The 16,495-nt window shown below is 34.4% G+C and overlaps 1 protein-coding gene and 1 long non-coding RNA gene across 2 annotated transcripts; one reads left to right on the plus strand and one right to left on the minus strand.

Moving 5' to 3' along the window:
- Window positions 1-8,103: 8,103 nt before the first annotated feature.
- Window positions 8,104-8,774, plus strand: LOC120354040. Its single transcript, XR_005572789.1, has 2 exons — window positions 8,104-8,195; window positions 8,490-8,774. It is a non-coding gene; the product is annotated as an uncharacterized LOC120354040 (long non-coding RNA).
- Window positions 8,775-12,767: 3,993 nt separating this feature from the next.
- Window positions 12,768-15,583, minus strand: LOC120354108. Its single transcript, XM_039440375.1, has 4 exons — window positions 15,329-15,583; window positions 14,569-14,677; window positions 14,203-14,327; window positions 12,768-12,875 (listed from the first exon to the last, which is right to left on the minus strand). Exons 1-4 carry the CDS (start codon window positions 15,332-15,334, stop codon window positions 12,768-12,770), a joined length of 348 nt encoding a protein of 115 aa, XP_039296309.1. The 5' UTR covers window positions 15,335-15,583.
- Window positions 15,584-16,495: the final 912 nt, after the last annotated feature.

Consider the following 16,495-nt stretch of genomic DNA (forward strand, 5'->3'; position numbering starts at 1 on the left):
CTGATAATTGGGAATCTAAAATCAAACTTTGCATAGATGGGGCGGAGCTCCTGAAATTTTTACAAATATGAGACTTGTGGCAGTTGATAGAGCTTATGAATTTGATCGAAATCGTTGGAGCCGTTTTTGAGAAAATCGCGAAAAACCCTGTTTTTGACAATATTTTCTCCATTTTAGCCGCCATCTTGAATTGCATTTGATCGAAATTGTTCGTGTCGGATCCTTATATTGTAAGGACCTTAAGTTCCAAATTTCAAGTCATTCCGTTAATTGGGAGATGAGATATCGTGTACACAGACGTCAAAAAAGTGGTTTTTGGGTATTGGTCTGTATGTGTGTGTGTGGTGTGTGTGTGTGTGTGTGTGTGTGTGTGTGTGTGTGGTGTGTGTGTGTGTGTGTGTGTGTGGTGTGTGTGTGTGTGTATGCGTCTGTGTACACGATATCTCATCTCCCAATTAACGGAATGACTTGAAATTTGGAACTTGAGGTCCTTACAATATAAGGATCCGACACGAACAATTTCGATCAAATGCATTTCAAGATGGCAACTAAAATGGAGAAAATATTGTCAAAAAATTTTTTCGCGATTTTCTCAAAAACGGCTCCAACGATTGTGATCAAATTCATACCTAAAATAGACATTGATAAGCTCTATCAACTGCCACAAGTCCCATATTTGTAAAAATCACAGGAGCTTCACCCCATCTATGCAAAGTTTGATTTAGATTCCTATTTTTATCAGGCTTCAGATACAATTTTAACGAAAAATTTCAAGAGGAAAATATTGAGCATGAAAATCTCTACAATTAATGTTCAGTAGCATTTTCATCTAACATTGAAAATAAGCTCGAAATTCGAGAAAATGTGATTACAAAATGTTGGCAACTGTTAATTCTATTAAATCATTCACTATGAAGAGATAGCAGACCTCGTATGTCTCCAGCGTTATTGTCCTGTCACCAGCTGACTCAGATATTTTTTATAAGTATACTTGAGATGTGCGTGAACACTAGCGTCAGGTGATCAATTTTCATAACGGCAAGGAAAGTTGTGTGAGTGCGCCACACCAGATTTTTGAGCTTTTGAATGTCCTCAGACAACATAATAGTTAAACTGAACACAGCTTATCGCCGTGCGATTGAGCCATTGAGTCAAAAATCCGGACAAAAATCCGAACGGAGCCGTCGGCTTCAAAGCTCCTCTCGGGATTCCTGACGGCATTTCCGATCTACGATGCGTACGATGCGGATAGGTATGCGCACTCCAATTGGGAACAATGCATCAAATCTAATCTTCCGATCCGTCCGATGGCGATCTGTGTGCGCCTACCTTTATAGTATAGTCAATACCTACTATTACTTTAGAAGTGAGGTTTACTATTACTTTAGAAATAATAGTAGGTATTGGTATAGTAACTCTAGATCAAACGATTGGATGCTTGCTCTTAACAAAGATTAAATAGAAATCCGCATTAACCCACCTCAACAACTCTGAAGACAAGAGAGCTATGGCTCAATTCACACAGAAGAGGCATATCTCGTGGATCCGGTGGAGACTTTTTTCACTCCTATATAAAGGTATTGTACTAAGCAAACAGAAGATACATGGCACCAGGTCTCTACTGATTATATTGAACTACATTCTTAATTATGTTAATACAAGGTTGGTGAAAAGTATGGAACCAGCTTAACATCTCCTTTACAAGGATAGTTTGTCAATAGGTTCCATTGAGAATCCTATTCGAGTAGAAAAAATTACTTTTCTGTCGCATAAAAATTTTAGTCCACCTTCTTGGAACCGCCATATCAAATCCAACTTCATTTTATGAATGGGAAGGTGGTCGGATGTTTTCGATACAGAATTTCACGAAAAAATGAATGGCGAAAACCGCACATCGAAATTGCAACCGTTTCTAAGTTATTCACATTTGAAGATAGGGTAGGCCTACTATTAAATAATACAAAAATTAAATAGATATGAGAACATTAAAAATCTGACAGATCAAATTACTCTATACAAAATGGGTGGATGTCACTGTAAGTGTTAACTAACACTTAAAAAAGTAAAATGTGAATAATTCTCTATGCACTCATTCATTTAATCTTTGTAAGATTCATAAGTATTTATCATAATATACTATTTATCATACTGTTGTATGATAATCCAGCTTTATTTTCAAGATATAACAGTTAGCTTATCAAAAACAACCTGGTTTTCCATTTACTTGATTTATAAGCATACAAGTCCAAAATATTCAAGTAAATATATTGTAAAGCTCTTCCTGGGGGAGTCACTCTCACCTCCAAGGATAGGACAATACACGTAGGGTGATGTAATGCTGTATTTAAATGCCTCACGTTGGGCCGACAAATCATGTGGTGCGTTTTTTAATGGCTTCACACATGTAGAGTGAATCTTGTACTGAGTCAATGGTGTAGCGGCTATAAATTTTATAATTGCGTGCGTGGACGCTGAATGTATACCAGACTGATTGATTCACTACAAGATTCAATACAATTGTCGGAATCGCGGGAGGCCTAAACGCTCGCTCACCCTTGATTCTTCTAGTGACAAATTGTATAGGGATGAAATTTTTATAGGTAGTGTAGCGATCGCTAAACACTGAAGACGGATACCTTAAAATTATTATTACCTGTGAAGAATGAGCATACAAAATCATACAGGTCGAGCAAAAATCCCGATGTAGATAATTTACGGGACTGCGTCTCTAATAAATTCCGAAGGATTAAAATACGGTATTTGGACCAAATATCGTCCAGAATATACTTCGAGAACAGAGTCTTGTCGGGTTTTAAGCTCTATTGTAGGAATTTATATGATCTATGACTGCCTCTGCTATACAATTGATGAGTTCGCTCCTAAGTCGAGGTAGGTAACAGATAAAAGCTGATATATGAGCAGGTAAGGACAAAGAACAAATATCTTGATCTGACCCCACTCGCTACATCCACTTAGACCTGTTCCAATATCCAGCTTAATTCAATTATTCTAATGATCGTATTCGATTGGTTCTTGATGATATAGAACGTATCAGACACAATAATTGACAGGCTTAAGAAATAATCGAACTCAGAAAGCGAATTAACAAAACTGAAATATATTACAATAAAATATGCAATCATACAGTGCAGATTCAGAATTTGATTTACAGGTTGATAATAATTCAGCATTAATAGAATAGTTAAAAATTTTCTTGTGCCTGCATGATACCATGCGTGATTCAACAGAATTTTACAATTGATAAAATTGAACAATTTTGAAAAAATAGTGAAAAATGAATTATAGAAAATATTTTAAAATGTTCGGGGTCGTGGTTCAGGCAGCGGAGGATAGTTAATCAACTACAAATTCTTAGGAATTAAATATGAATAAATTTTAGGCTCTTAATAACTAAAAGCGCTTGTCGGCGTGGCCAATAATTTAACGAAGAAAAATTTATGTTTTTCTGCACTGAAATATTTTTCGAAGCGTAGATTGGGGCCCCTTATGACTTATAACTCACGTGAAATTCCTTGGTCGTCGTGGTTTCCTTCTTTAGATCAAAAAATCGTTTGATCGGCGGCAATCCAGGCTTCAGTTTCAGCACGTGGGGAATTTTAATTTAAATATCTCCTTCACCGAATTAATTAAGGGATAATTTACTTTAAGCTTTTAAAATTTATCGATTGATGAAAACAGAAATTTACGAATAACAAATAAATTGGCCTAAAATATCGGCTCACAAATAGAACATTTAAAAAATCGAACAAGAAATTTTACAAATAGGTCTTTGGTAACTATGAAAGAGATCTACACGGTAAGGATTTCAAAAGGGAAGTGCTGCTCTTTTCTCTAAGCTTTTAGGCCAGACCTTGCTTCTCGGAATCTCAATGTAATAATTTGCATAAAAATTTGCCATTGGTAGAACGCTTGTGACGTAAACATGACGTCAGTGGCAAGTAGTAGAATACAATTCCTTTAATTACAATAGTAATTTAATTTGTATAATTCTTAAAACTGCTTAATCTTATAGACATAGTTCCTCTCATACAATGTACACGTGCTAGTGTAACTGATAAGGCAGGGTTGGTGTCTGATAATAGATTAACATGTGTTGCTTTCAAACGATCACCGTCTTGGTGCTATTTCTATGCACTGTGATTGGTTTAGACCTACCAAAGAGATTTAATTACCATGTGGTTCAGTTGAATTAAATTATTCTAATGATCGTATTCGATCGGTTCTTGATGATATAGAACGTATCAGACACAATAATTGACAGGCTTAAGAAATAATCGAACTCAGAAAGCGAATTAACAAAACTGAAATATATTACAATAAAATATGCAATCATACAGTGCAGATTCAGAATTTGATTTACAGGTTGATAATAATTTGGCATTAACAGAATAGTTAAAAATTTTCTTGTGCTTGCATGATACCATGCGTGATTCAACAGAATTTTACAATTGATAAAATTGAACAATTTTGAAAAAATAGTGAAAAATGAATTATAAAATATTTTAAAATGTTCGGGGTCGTGGTTCAGGCAGCGGAGGATAGTTAATCAACTACAAATTCTTAGGAATTAAATATGAATAAATTTTAGGCTCTTAATAACTAAAAGCGCTTGTCGGCGTGGCCAATAATTTAACGAAGAAAAATTTATGTTTTTCTGCACTGAAATATTTTTCGAAGCGTAGATTGGGGCCCCTTATGACTTATAACTCACGTGAAATTCCTTGGTCGTCGTGGTTTCTTCTTTAGATCAAAAATCGTTTGATCGGCGGCAATCCAGGCTTCGGTTTCAGCACGTGGGGAATTTTAATTTAAATATCTCCTTCACCGAATTAATTAAGGGATAATTTACTTTAAGCTTTTAAATTTATCGATTGATGAAAACAGAAATTTACGAATAACAAATAAATTGGCCTAAAATATCGGCTCACAAATAGAACATTTAAAAATCGAACAAGAAATTTTACAAATAGGTCTTTGGTAACTATGAAAGAGATCTACACGGTAAGGATTTCAAAAGGGAAGTGCTGCTCTTTTCTCTAAGCTTTTAGGCTAGACCTTGCTTCTCGGAATCTCAATGTAATAATTTGCATAAAAATTTGCCATTGGTAGAACGCTTGTGACGTAAACATGACGTCAGTGGCAAGTAGTAGAATACAATTCCTTTAATTACAATAATAATTTAATTTATGTAATTCTTAAAACTGCTTAATCTTATAGACATAGTTCCTCTCATACAATGTACACGTGCTAGTGTAACTGATAAGGCAGGGTTGGTGTCTGATAATAGATTAACATGTGTTGCTTTCAAACGATCACCGTCTTGGTGCTATTTCTATGCACTGTGATTGGTTTAGACCTACCAAAGAGATTTAATTACCATGTGGTTCAGTTGAATTAAATTATTAATAAATTAATATTCTTGTACAATTTTTATTAGGTTTGAGATTATTATAATTAATTTCTGCCATTTTATCAATAATAGAATTTCATGCTATGACCTATTTAGTTACAATAAGACCTGACGCATAATACAATTTCTTAAATAATAAATAATTTCAACAATAATACATACATTTATTTTTTATTTGAAATTCTTGATCCTTTATTGATAGTTTTATAATTTTAGAGATGATATTTTACCTTGCATGAAAACCGGCATGATATTTGACAATGCTTTGAATCAGTCAGCTGCGTTCGAACTGTTTTAAAAACATCTGATCGATAGTAAACAAAGTGTAACCTCAAAATCAGTGAGCAATTCGTAAATAATTTGTGCTTTATTCGCAAAATAATTATAATTTTATTGAATAATTTTCCTAGAAAATATTCAGTACAGAACGGTACTCTTATCTAATATACAGTTATTGATAAGTAAGCTTTATCGCTCGGTCGCTAACTATTCTTTAGCAAATTCTTTCATTTTAAAAGGTAATCACAATTTTTCTCTCTTTTCATGAGATCTATTTGAAAAATTCATCACACAAAAGCCCCCAGGATATTTTAAATAGGTAATTGGGAGACGAGTCGAAACAATGACTATTTGAAAAATCCGATATTGTGATGAATACACTATTTCATCTCCTTACTTCTACGAAAACTCAACACTTAACACTAAAAACAATATATCGTGCACTTTTGGCTACGAAAAATAAATAATTGATTGTTCCTTTCATTGGATACAATCGAAATACAATAATTAATGAGGTCTCTTTGGATCCTTCATTAAAACAACTCCACAACTTCCATTCACGGGTGGCTTATGAGCAGACCCATAACTATAACAAATATACAAGATTTCACATATTACTTCTTAAGATTTGAATAGTATTTGCAACAAATATAGACTTTCATCATTTTTCATGGTTATTACAAGTTTCGACTCTTTATTTGGCTTTTACATAAATTGGGTGAGAGTGTGATTTTACTTCGGTGACTTGACAATCGTCTACCGTTTGACTCGAGCAATTTCTTATTTGCGCTTAGTACGTTGCGTACAAACAGGGTTACACTTGAAATGGCTTTCTTGATTTTTATCAATGTTGGTTACAAATATTAAGTCCTTAAGATTATATTTATCAATTTGAATTACAATTCATGATCTTTTGATGCAACAGTAATAAATTTCACATTTGAAGGTAAGAATTTCATTTTCTTTGGAGTTTTTTAGAGATACATTCATATAACACAGAACATGCGCATTTCGTGCAAATTAACATAAATATATATTTTTGTTTGCGTTTTTTACTTATAATTTCACATTAAATAATAGGTTACAATAATTAACTAACGATATTGCTTTGATTCATAATGATTTATTCTGTGATTTCGCACACATTGGCTGGGATGACGAAGAAAATTATCGAACAGGCTTTGGTTCTGAATAGATTTCTTGATCGATTCTGTATTTCGAGGTTATATTTACGCATTTTTTCAAATAAACTTTGTTTATTTTCTTTCTTCCTATTCACTACTAACTTCATCTGATTTCTAATTTATAATTATTTTCCGTTGATAATATAACTCTTGTTTCTGTTTTTCAGTTGTGCGGATTGTACTAGGCGATTTCTTCTGTGATGACTGTAACATGATGCAGATGGCTTGATCAGGTTGGTAATTTTTAGAATTGTTTCGTAGTTTTAATTTCTTCTGTTATTAAAGTTGATTTCGATTTTCTTCATTTGAAGTGAATTAATAATATTTCCTTATTGGCTGAGATGCGGCGAATTTTAGGCTATGTTGATTAGGCTGCAGTAGAAAAATGCTAGTCTGCAAAGATGTGATTCAATGGGTAGGCTGTGATTATGAAGTGTTTGATAATTGGTGTAATTCACAACGTAGCTTCCAGTTGATTAAAAGATTATTATTTCTTCCTTAAGCCCCCATCTAAATTTGATTTCGGTATTTGTTTCAAGTTTCCAATCCAATTTGCAACTATCCGTTTTATTAAAACTTGGCTTAAAACGAATGTGCCGGTGGTGTAGATCGATTCTTACAAACTCGTTTCCTCTTTGTTGGCCGGTAACATGCAGTTTGATATCCTTAAACCTTACATGCCGGTGGTGTCTGTGGGTTTTTTCAAACAATCCTTTCCTTGTTGCATGCCGGTGTACAGCCTGTTTGATTTCAACCGGACATGACTGCGGTGATTGTAGGTCCTTCCTGATACCGTCTTCCTTTTTTCTTGCATGCTGGTAGGAAGCTTGATGTACGATTTTAGCCTAACATGACGGCGGTGGTTGTAGGTTCTCCTAGATATTCTTCTTCTTTCTTGAATTGTTTTGCTGCTTGTGTGTGGTCTTGACTTCATGCGGATTTTAATTGTTCTAATGTTGTTTTCTGATTGTTTTTGATGGATACTGATTTGATGTGTTGCAAGTGCTGTCCTTGGTGGATGGGAGATACGTGCGGTCGGCGGTCCGGGCTGCTCTTCCACTTGGCGGGCACGTCCTTGGACTCCTGGTGTCCGCGCGCGGTGGTACGGGCTGTCCCTCTACCTGATGGATGACGTCCTCGGCTTGGCGGGTGATGTCGTCCGGCTCCTCTTGGCATTCTGCGGGCGGTGATGCGGGCTGTCCCTCTATGCATGGATGACGTCCTCGGCTTGGCTGGTGATGTCGTCCGGTCCCTCTCGGCGTTCGGCGGCGTGCGGTGCAACTTCAGTCTTGATATTCTCGGTGGGTTGGTTTCCATACATGTGTCATGTTCGCTTGCCTGTTTTATGACCTCCTCCTTGGGTGTGTCTGCCTTCGCATGCATGGGCTCAGTCTCTGGTCCAATATTGATTTTTATTGTCTGATGATCCCCTCGATTTGCCGTGTTACCATCCTGCTTTCCTCTGCTGCTTCCTTCAACCTTTGTTCCTGTTTTTCGAAACCTTGTTCACTTGCTATCCGCATCTGTCGGACTTCTTCAATTATTTTTTCATTTGCTCGTGTGTTTCCTTCATATGAATTTTTTACTACTTCCAGGATGATGTTTGCCCAATATAGCGGGATGAGTGTGTGGTCTTCGGTCAGCGGTGGGGATTCTGTAGTGTGAAGTACAGACGTCTGGACCTCTGGGACGGCGGTGCATGGGCGTTTCTCCTGCGCGACGTCTTCCGTCCTTGAAGTCTCCGATGTGGGCTCCAGGATGCGATGTGGTTCTTCCATAATTTATCGGATGATATAAAGATGCAAGTGTGTTGAAACGACCGCAAACATGTGGGGTTATGTGAAATGATTATAAGTGAATGATCAAAAATTGAAATAGTGTGAAAACTTCGTTCAATGAAGAAATACAGAAGTGTGATTCAATAATATGTTCAGTGATGAAGTGAATCAAATTAGCAATATCGTTGACATAAAACGAAAATGACATAAAGGATACACAATGAACACTTATGCAGTAATACAGGTATGCCTCTTATAATTTATTATTATTATTATTATAAATATTTTATTCTTATAATTTCTTGCCGCAATTATATATAGGGCTAGTATTCTTCGCAAAATTTTATATAAAAGCAGCAGTGTTCTGTTTGAATTATTCCGCAATATATCCGTGATTTAATTTTACTTCCCTCTTTATGTTTAAAAATTAAAAATATAAATAACTTCAATCCTCTTTTCTGTAAATTTTTATAAATTGTTTCAATATAGACCTAATATTCTTAAAATAATATGACCTTTCTTATGGTATTTCTTATACCTATGACTTATAATATGACCAATTTTCGAATAACACGATAATAAAATTCTGAGTTCGATTCTTTCTCTAAAAATTCATCAATCGATAAATTTCTTTTCTGTTCAAAAATTGGGTATGGTACGACTTGTTATTTTATATAACAGTGAACAGTTAATATTAAATTCGAAGAAATTCACAACCATGAATTTTTTCACAAATTTTCCCGTTGTCAGCGCTATAGTATACTGAGCAACTAAATAATCCTCGCAGTCGATTATCCGCCTCTTCAATGCCTATCACTGTTGGGCGCCAAATCATGTAAAGCTCTTCCTGGGGGAGTCACTCTCACTCCAAGGATAGGACAATACACGTAGGGTGATGTAATGCTGTATTTAAATGCCTCACGTTGGGCCGACAAATCATGTGGTGCGTTTTTAATGGCTTCACACATGTAGAGTGAATCTTGTACTGAGTCAATGGTGTAGCGGCTATAAATTTTATAATCGTGTGCGTGGACGCTGAATGTATACCAGACTGATTGATTCACTACAAGATTCAATACAATTGTCGGAATCGCGGGAGGCCTAAACGCTCGCTCACCCTTGATTCTTCTAGTGACAAATGTATAGGATGAAATTTTTTATAGTAGTGTAGCGATCGCTAAACACTGAAGACGGATACCTTAAAATTATTATTACCTGTGAAGAATGAGCATACAAAATCATACAGGTCGAGCAAAAATCCCGATGTAGATAATTTACGGGACTGCGTCTCTAATAAATTCCGAAGGATTAAAATACGGTATTTGGACCAAATATCGTCCAGAATATACTTCGAGAACAGAGTCTTGTCGGGTTTTAAGCTCTATTGTAGGAATTTATATGATCTATGACTGCCTCTGCTATACAATTGATGAGTTCGCTCCTAAGTCGAGGTAGGTAACAGATAAAAGCTGATATATGAGCAGGTAAGGACAAAGAACAAATATCTTGATCTGACCCCACTCGCTACATCCACTTAGACCTGTTCCATATCCAGCTTAATTCAATTATTCCAATGATCGTATTCGATTGGTTCTTGATGATATAGAACGTATCAGACACAATAATTGACAGGCTTAAGAAATAATCGAACTCAGAAAGCGAATTAACAAAACTGAAATATATTACAATAAAATATGCAATCATACAGTGCAGATTCAGAATTTGATTTACAGGTTGATAATAATTCAGCATTAATAGAATAGTTAAAAATTTTCTTGTGCCTGCATGATACCTGCGTGATTCAACAGAATTTTACAATTGATAAAATTGAACAATTTGAAAAATAGTGAAAAATGAATTATAAATATTTTAAAATGTTCGGGGTCGTGGTTCAGGCAGCGGAGGATAGTTAATCAACTACAAATTCTTAGGAATTAAATATGAATAAATTTAGGCTCTTAATAACTAAAAGCGCTTGTCGGCGTGGCCAATAATTTAACGAAGAAAAATTTATGTTTTTCTGCACTGAAATATTTTCGAAGCGTAGATTGGGGCCCCTTATGACTTATAACTCACGTGAAATTCCTTGGTCGTCGTGGTTTCCTTCTTTAGATCAAAAATCGTTTGATCGGCGGCAATCCAGGCTTCAGTTTCAGCACGTGGGGAATTTTAATTAAATATCTCCTTCACCGAATTAATTAAGGGATAATTTACTTTAAGCTTTTAAATTTATCGATTGATGAAAACAGAAATTTACGAATAACAAATAAATTGGCCTAAAATATCGGCTCACAAATAGAACATTTAAAAATCGAACAAGAAATTTTACAAATAGGTCTTTGGTAACTATGAAAGAGATCTACACGGTAAGGATTTCAAAAGGGAAGTGCTGCTCTTTTCTCTAAGCTTTTAGGCCAGACCTTGCTTCTCGGAATCTCAATGTAATAATTTGCATAAAAATTTGCCATTGGTAGAACGCTTGTGACGTAAACATGACGTCAGTGGCAAGTAGTAGAATACAATTCCTTTAATTACAATAATAATTTAATTTGTATATTCTTAAAACTGCTTAATCTTATAGACATAGTTCCTCTCATACAATGTACACGTGCTAGTGTAACTGATAAGGCAGGGTTGGTGTCTGATAATAGATTAACATGTGTTGCTTTCAAACGAACACCGTCTTGGTGCTATTCTATGCACTGTGATTGGTTTAGACCTACCAAAGAGATTTAATTACCATGTGGTTCAGTTGAATTAAATTATTAATAAATTAATATTCTTGTACAATTTTTATTAGGTTTGAGATTATTATAATTAATTTCTGCCATTTTATCAATAATAGAATTTCATGCTATGACCTATTTAGTTACAATAAGACCTGACGCATAATACAATTTCTTAAATAATAAATAATTTCAACAATAATACATACATTTATTTTTTTATTTGAAATTCTTGATCCTTTATTGATAGTTTTATAATTTTAGAGATGATATTTTACCTTGCATGAAAACCGGCATGATATTTGACAATGCTTTGAATCAGTCAGCTGCGTTCGAACTGTTTTAAAAACATCTGATCGATAGTAAACAAAGTGTAACCTCAAAATCAGTGAGCTTCTATGCACTGTGATTGGTTTAGACCTACCAAAGAGATTTAATTACCATGTGGTTCAGTTGAATTAAATTATTAATAAATTAATATTCTTGTACAATTTTTATTAGGTTTGAGATTATTATAATTAATTTCTGCCATTTTATCAATAATAGAATTTCATGCTATGACCTATTTAGTTACAATAAGACCTGACGCATAATACATTTCTTAAATAATAAATAATTTCAACAATAATACATACATTTATTTTTTTATTTGAAATTCTTGATCCTTTATTGATAGTTTTATAATTTTAGAGATGATATTTTACCTTGCATGAAAACCGGCATGATATTTGACAATGCTTTGAATCAGTCAGCTGCGTTCGAACTGTTTTAAAAACATCTGATCGATAGTAAACAAAGTGTAACCTCAAAATCAGTGAGCATTCGTAAATATTGTGCTTTTCGCAAAATAATTATAATTTTATTGAATAATTTTCCTAGAAAATATTCGGTACAGAACGGTACTCTTATCAAATATACAGTTATGATAAGTAAGCTTTATCGCTCGGTCGCTAACTATTCTTTTAGCAAATTCTTTCATTTTAAAAGGTAATCACAATTTTTCTCTCTTTTCATGAGATCTATTTGAAAAATTCATCACATATACAAGTTCAAAATCTACAGCAGTTCAGAAATGTCCTGCAGTTTCCAAAATTTCATGATACAAACCTATGACAACCCCACCCTTTAATCATGACTAGAAGGTAGGATCATCAATCAATTATGCAACCTAGTTTATTTGATGTGTCAATTATCCATTATTTTAAAAATCTTTTATCGACAAATTCATGAAACTTCAGAGGAGATAATGAATACATTTTTCTCATCTACAGTCAACTTTGCTCTACAAGCAGTTCAGTTCATATTTAAACCTAGAATGAATTCAATCATATTTTAGCATTAGCAGGCACATTGGCTTATGATTTCAACTTTACACTCGAATCCAAAAATCGTAGGCAATCGAGTTCCGCGCATGCGTCCTCACATACAGAGTACATGCACCATTCATGTTCCGCGCATTCTTCACTGTTGACACAGCCTGGAAAATTGAAAATTCTAAAAAATTGAAATTGAAGTAGTTCACAGTAAAATCCATGTTAATATTATGAACACTTATTAAAATAAAATATAAATATCGATTTGTATAAACAATCGATTTGAGGCTTGTTCTGGCATAAAGCTGTAAGCCTATATGGCCCGGTTGCCCAAAAGCCGGTTAAATCTTAAGCTTTATTAATTCCACGAGAGCCAATCAGAGAAGGCCTTTTCCATAAGACGGCTTCTCTGATTGGTTCTTGAGGGATTACTACTCTACCACTGAATTAGTAATTACGATGATATGGTTCTAATCGGGAATGAAATGCATTACATTTCACTATGTACAAAAGTGAGCAATGATTAATATGTACTGTGGAAAATAATATGGTTTGTAACGGAATTATTGATAACTAATCACGATTGAAATTCAACTGGCTTTTGTGCAACCGGCACTATATGTTGTAGTTTATCTATTGATGTAATGAATAAATATAAGTTAATGGTCAGAATGAAGTCCAATTCAAGGTTGAAAGATGAAATTTATCAGAACTTACTTATAAAATGATGAAAAATAGCCCATTCTCCTTCTGGAAATAACTTTCTCAGAATCATGGGAATCACCAATAAAGCATTGAACTCACCGACGCTTATTGACTGCGGAAAGCTTGAGAGTAGTCACTCAATATGATCACTCCCCAATTAACATTGGTGTTCTATCCTCCTTCCATAGACCTTGTCCATAACAAGGTGGTTAATAGAATAGATATTATTTTTAATAAATATTTTGTGGATTATACATGTAGAGTTGTCCTCATCTATTTCCATCCATTTTTATTTTTATGGAGTTATTTCTATTCAGCATAAGATTACTGCAGTCAAATAGTCTAGGCCAACTTGGAGAGTGAGGAATGATTCATTCATTCAATATTTGTAACTTATGATTTCTATATTCAATTCTATCATCTTCAAACAGTATTTTTCCACCCACATATTATACAAATGCCTTCTTTCGATCATCCATTAATATAAATTTTGAAAAATGTTGAAAACATTACAGTGAAAATTTAGTATCCTCTTATGAAACAATTAAAGTTTGATTTCATGAGAAATATTTTTTGAAATATCCTACAATACTTCCCTCTAGTGAGGTATTTTACAGCTTAATGCCCAGATATTAAAGTTTTGGGCTAGGTCTGTTGATCCTTTTCTGATCACGTATGTGATTTGTGTATTTGGGGATGTGGAACGAATAAAGATTATGGAAATTGGAGTATATAATATGTAAAATTGAATATATTTATTCAAATAAAAATAAAGTTCTGACTCACTTTTTCCAGCTCCAGTTTCCTCAGTTCATCATCTCCATCAGTTTTAGCAATTGTAGAATACAACTGAGAGTTAGCAGCCATATAAATATAAATAATTGTTGATATGATAATGATGATAGAAATATCTGCAAGTACAAGGATTTTTTTCATCAAGTATAACAGAAAATATCACCAAAATTATGAATGATTTGAAAGATTTTATGCTATTCATTTTTCACAGAATGTTTTTTGTATCATAATTCATATCCAAGATGAAAGATTCATTATAAATGGCAGTTACCAACTGCTGGAATATTGAGAAAACACAGTTTTATTTTTGTCACATCCACATTTATTAGACTTGTACACAGGAAAGTTCTGACTCACTTTTTCCAGCTCCAGTTTCCACAGTGTTAGCAGTTGTAGAATATAACTGATGATTTAGCAACCATATGAATATGAATAATTGTTGATATGTTGATGATGATAGAAAAATCTGCAAGTACAAGTATTTTTTTCATCAAGTATATCAGGAATATCACCAAAATTATAAATGATTTGAAAGATTTTATGCTATCATTTTTCACAGTATGTTTTTCGTATCATCAATTCATATCCAAGATGAAAGATTCATTATAAACTGTAGTTACCAAATGCTGGAATATTGAGAAAACACAGTTTTATTTCTGTCACATCCACATTTATTAGACTTGTACACAGGACTGCAGTTTCGTGTGCAATCAACACATCTTCAGTAATTATTGTAGTTTGATTGCATCTAGAGCTGAATATGTATTAGTTTCAACACGAAACTGCAGTCCTGTAGTAGGCCTACAAGTCTAATGTGGATGTGACAAAAATAAAACTGTATTTTTTTCAATTATGGAAAATTTACAATATAAATTTCATTCAACAAGTTTATCACACTCGAATATTATAACGGTATAATAATTATTTCAAATATCCAATGAAAGCTGTATCTTCTGTAGCACTGTTGTTGTTACAAAATAATTTTATTATTTTCATTATTTTACTTACAGTATCTGTCCACCCTTTTCATCTATGGTTACCAAGAAATAATCTTTTAGGAAAATGTAAATAACATTGTCAATTCTTTCCCTTATAGAAATGATATATCTATACTTACCATCATCAATTAATTTTTCAATATTTAGATATTTATTTATTCATTCACTATATTCACTTCATTTAAATATTGATTTGTAAACCTCTCTCAAAGAAGCAGTTGCTGACAGTTCTTGCGAAAATACACCAATAAGGCTCCAATTTCTCTCTGAAGATAATTTCAACCAATTGTGTAAGAAAATTCCACAATCAACATGATTATTTCATTTATGATGATTGTTTCCAATGATACATCATTCTAAGAGAATACATCAAGAAAACCTTGCAATTCCAATTTGTTTCTCAAGAAGTTATTAATTGAGTGTGAACGAATATTGATTTGATTGAGATTTTCTAATTTTCCTGTCAATTCTTGCATAACACAAGTCAAGATGCAATTGGAACAAAACTTCACAACAGTTTCAAATTACTTCTCTCTAACTTTCAATTATTAAAGTTATATACGACCCTATATTATTCACGTTCCAGTTTGAATCCTTTGGATTGAAAAATTCTCGAATTGAAAATTCATGACTTTTCAATGTCAGCTTCATCATTTTGTGAATTAACATTTATTTTGTGAGATTAACGTCGAAATGTCAGTAATGATTGAATGGGAATAGTTTGTGTTATTAATAAGGAGTTTGAGCAGTTTAAACTGTTTTTGAATATTGTCACAAAGTAAAATTGTGACGAAAAAATAATTAATGATAATATTAAAAGATGCTCGGCTATCAGCAAGCTAGCTGACCGCGGAGATGAGGAAGGTACCGATGGCGCACCATCTTCCGCGCATCGAGAGGATTCCCACTGCCTCTGATGGCGGCGCATCTTAATCCTCTCTACTTTGGGAGTATTTAAATGTCGGACGAGCCCCAGACCATAGCATTCTGCTCCCAACCTTCCTCCTCCCTGTACCTCCTTGTCGCTTCCATCCATCCTCTCAGGGCACAGCGACCCGGTGGCTGCCGTCCCTTCCATCCATCTGCTCCTGGTACAGCGGCCCGTTGGCTGCCGTCCCTTCCATCCATCCGTTCCGGGTACAGCGGCCCGTTGGCTGCCGTCCCTTCCATCCATCCTCTCAGGGCACAGCGGCCCGTTGGCTGCCGTCCCTTCTGGCCATCCTCTCCAGGCACAGCGGCCCGTTGGCTGCCGTCCCTCTCTTCCATCCTCTCCCGGTACAGCAGCC

Source organism: Nilaparvata lugens, chromosome 13 (genome assembly GCF_014356525.2).
Source record: "Nilaparvata lugens isolate BPH chromosome 13, ASM1435652v1, whole genome shotgun sequence".
NCBI lineage: Eukaryota > Metazoa > Arthropoda > Insecta > Hemiptera > Delphacidae > Nilaparvata > Nilaparvata lugens.

Coding starts and splice junctions, on each gene's coding strand:
- LOC120354108 (XM_039440375.1), bottom strand. Junction 14,328..14,568: donor GGAAACTGGAGCTGGAAAAA/GTGAGTCAGAAC, acceptor TTGTACTTGCAG/ATATTTCTATCATCATTATC. Junction 12,876..14,202: donor GGAAACTGGAGCTGGAAAAA/GTGAGTCAGAAC, acceptor TCAATTTTCCAG/GCTGTGTCAACAGTGAAGAA.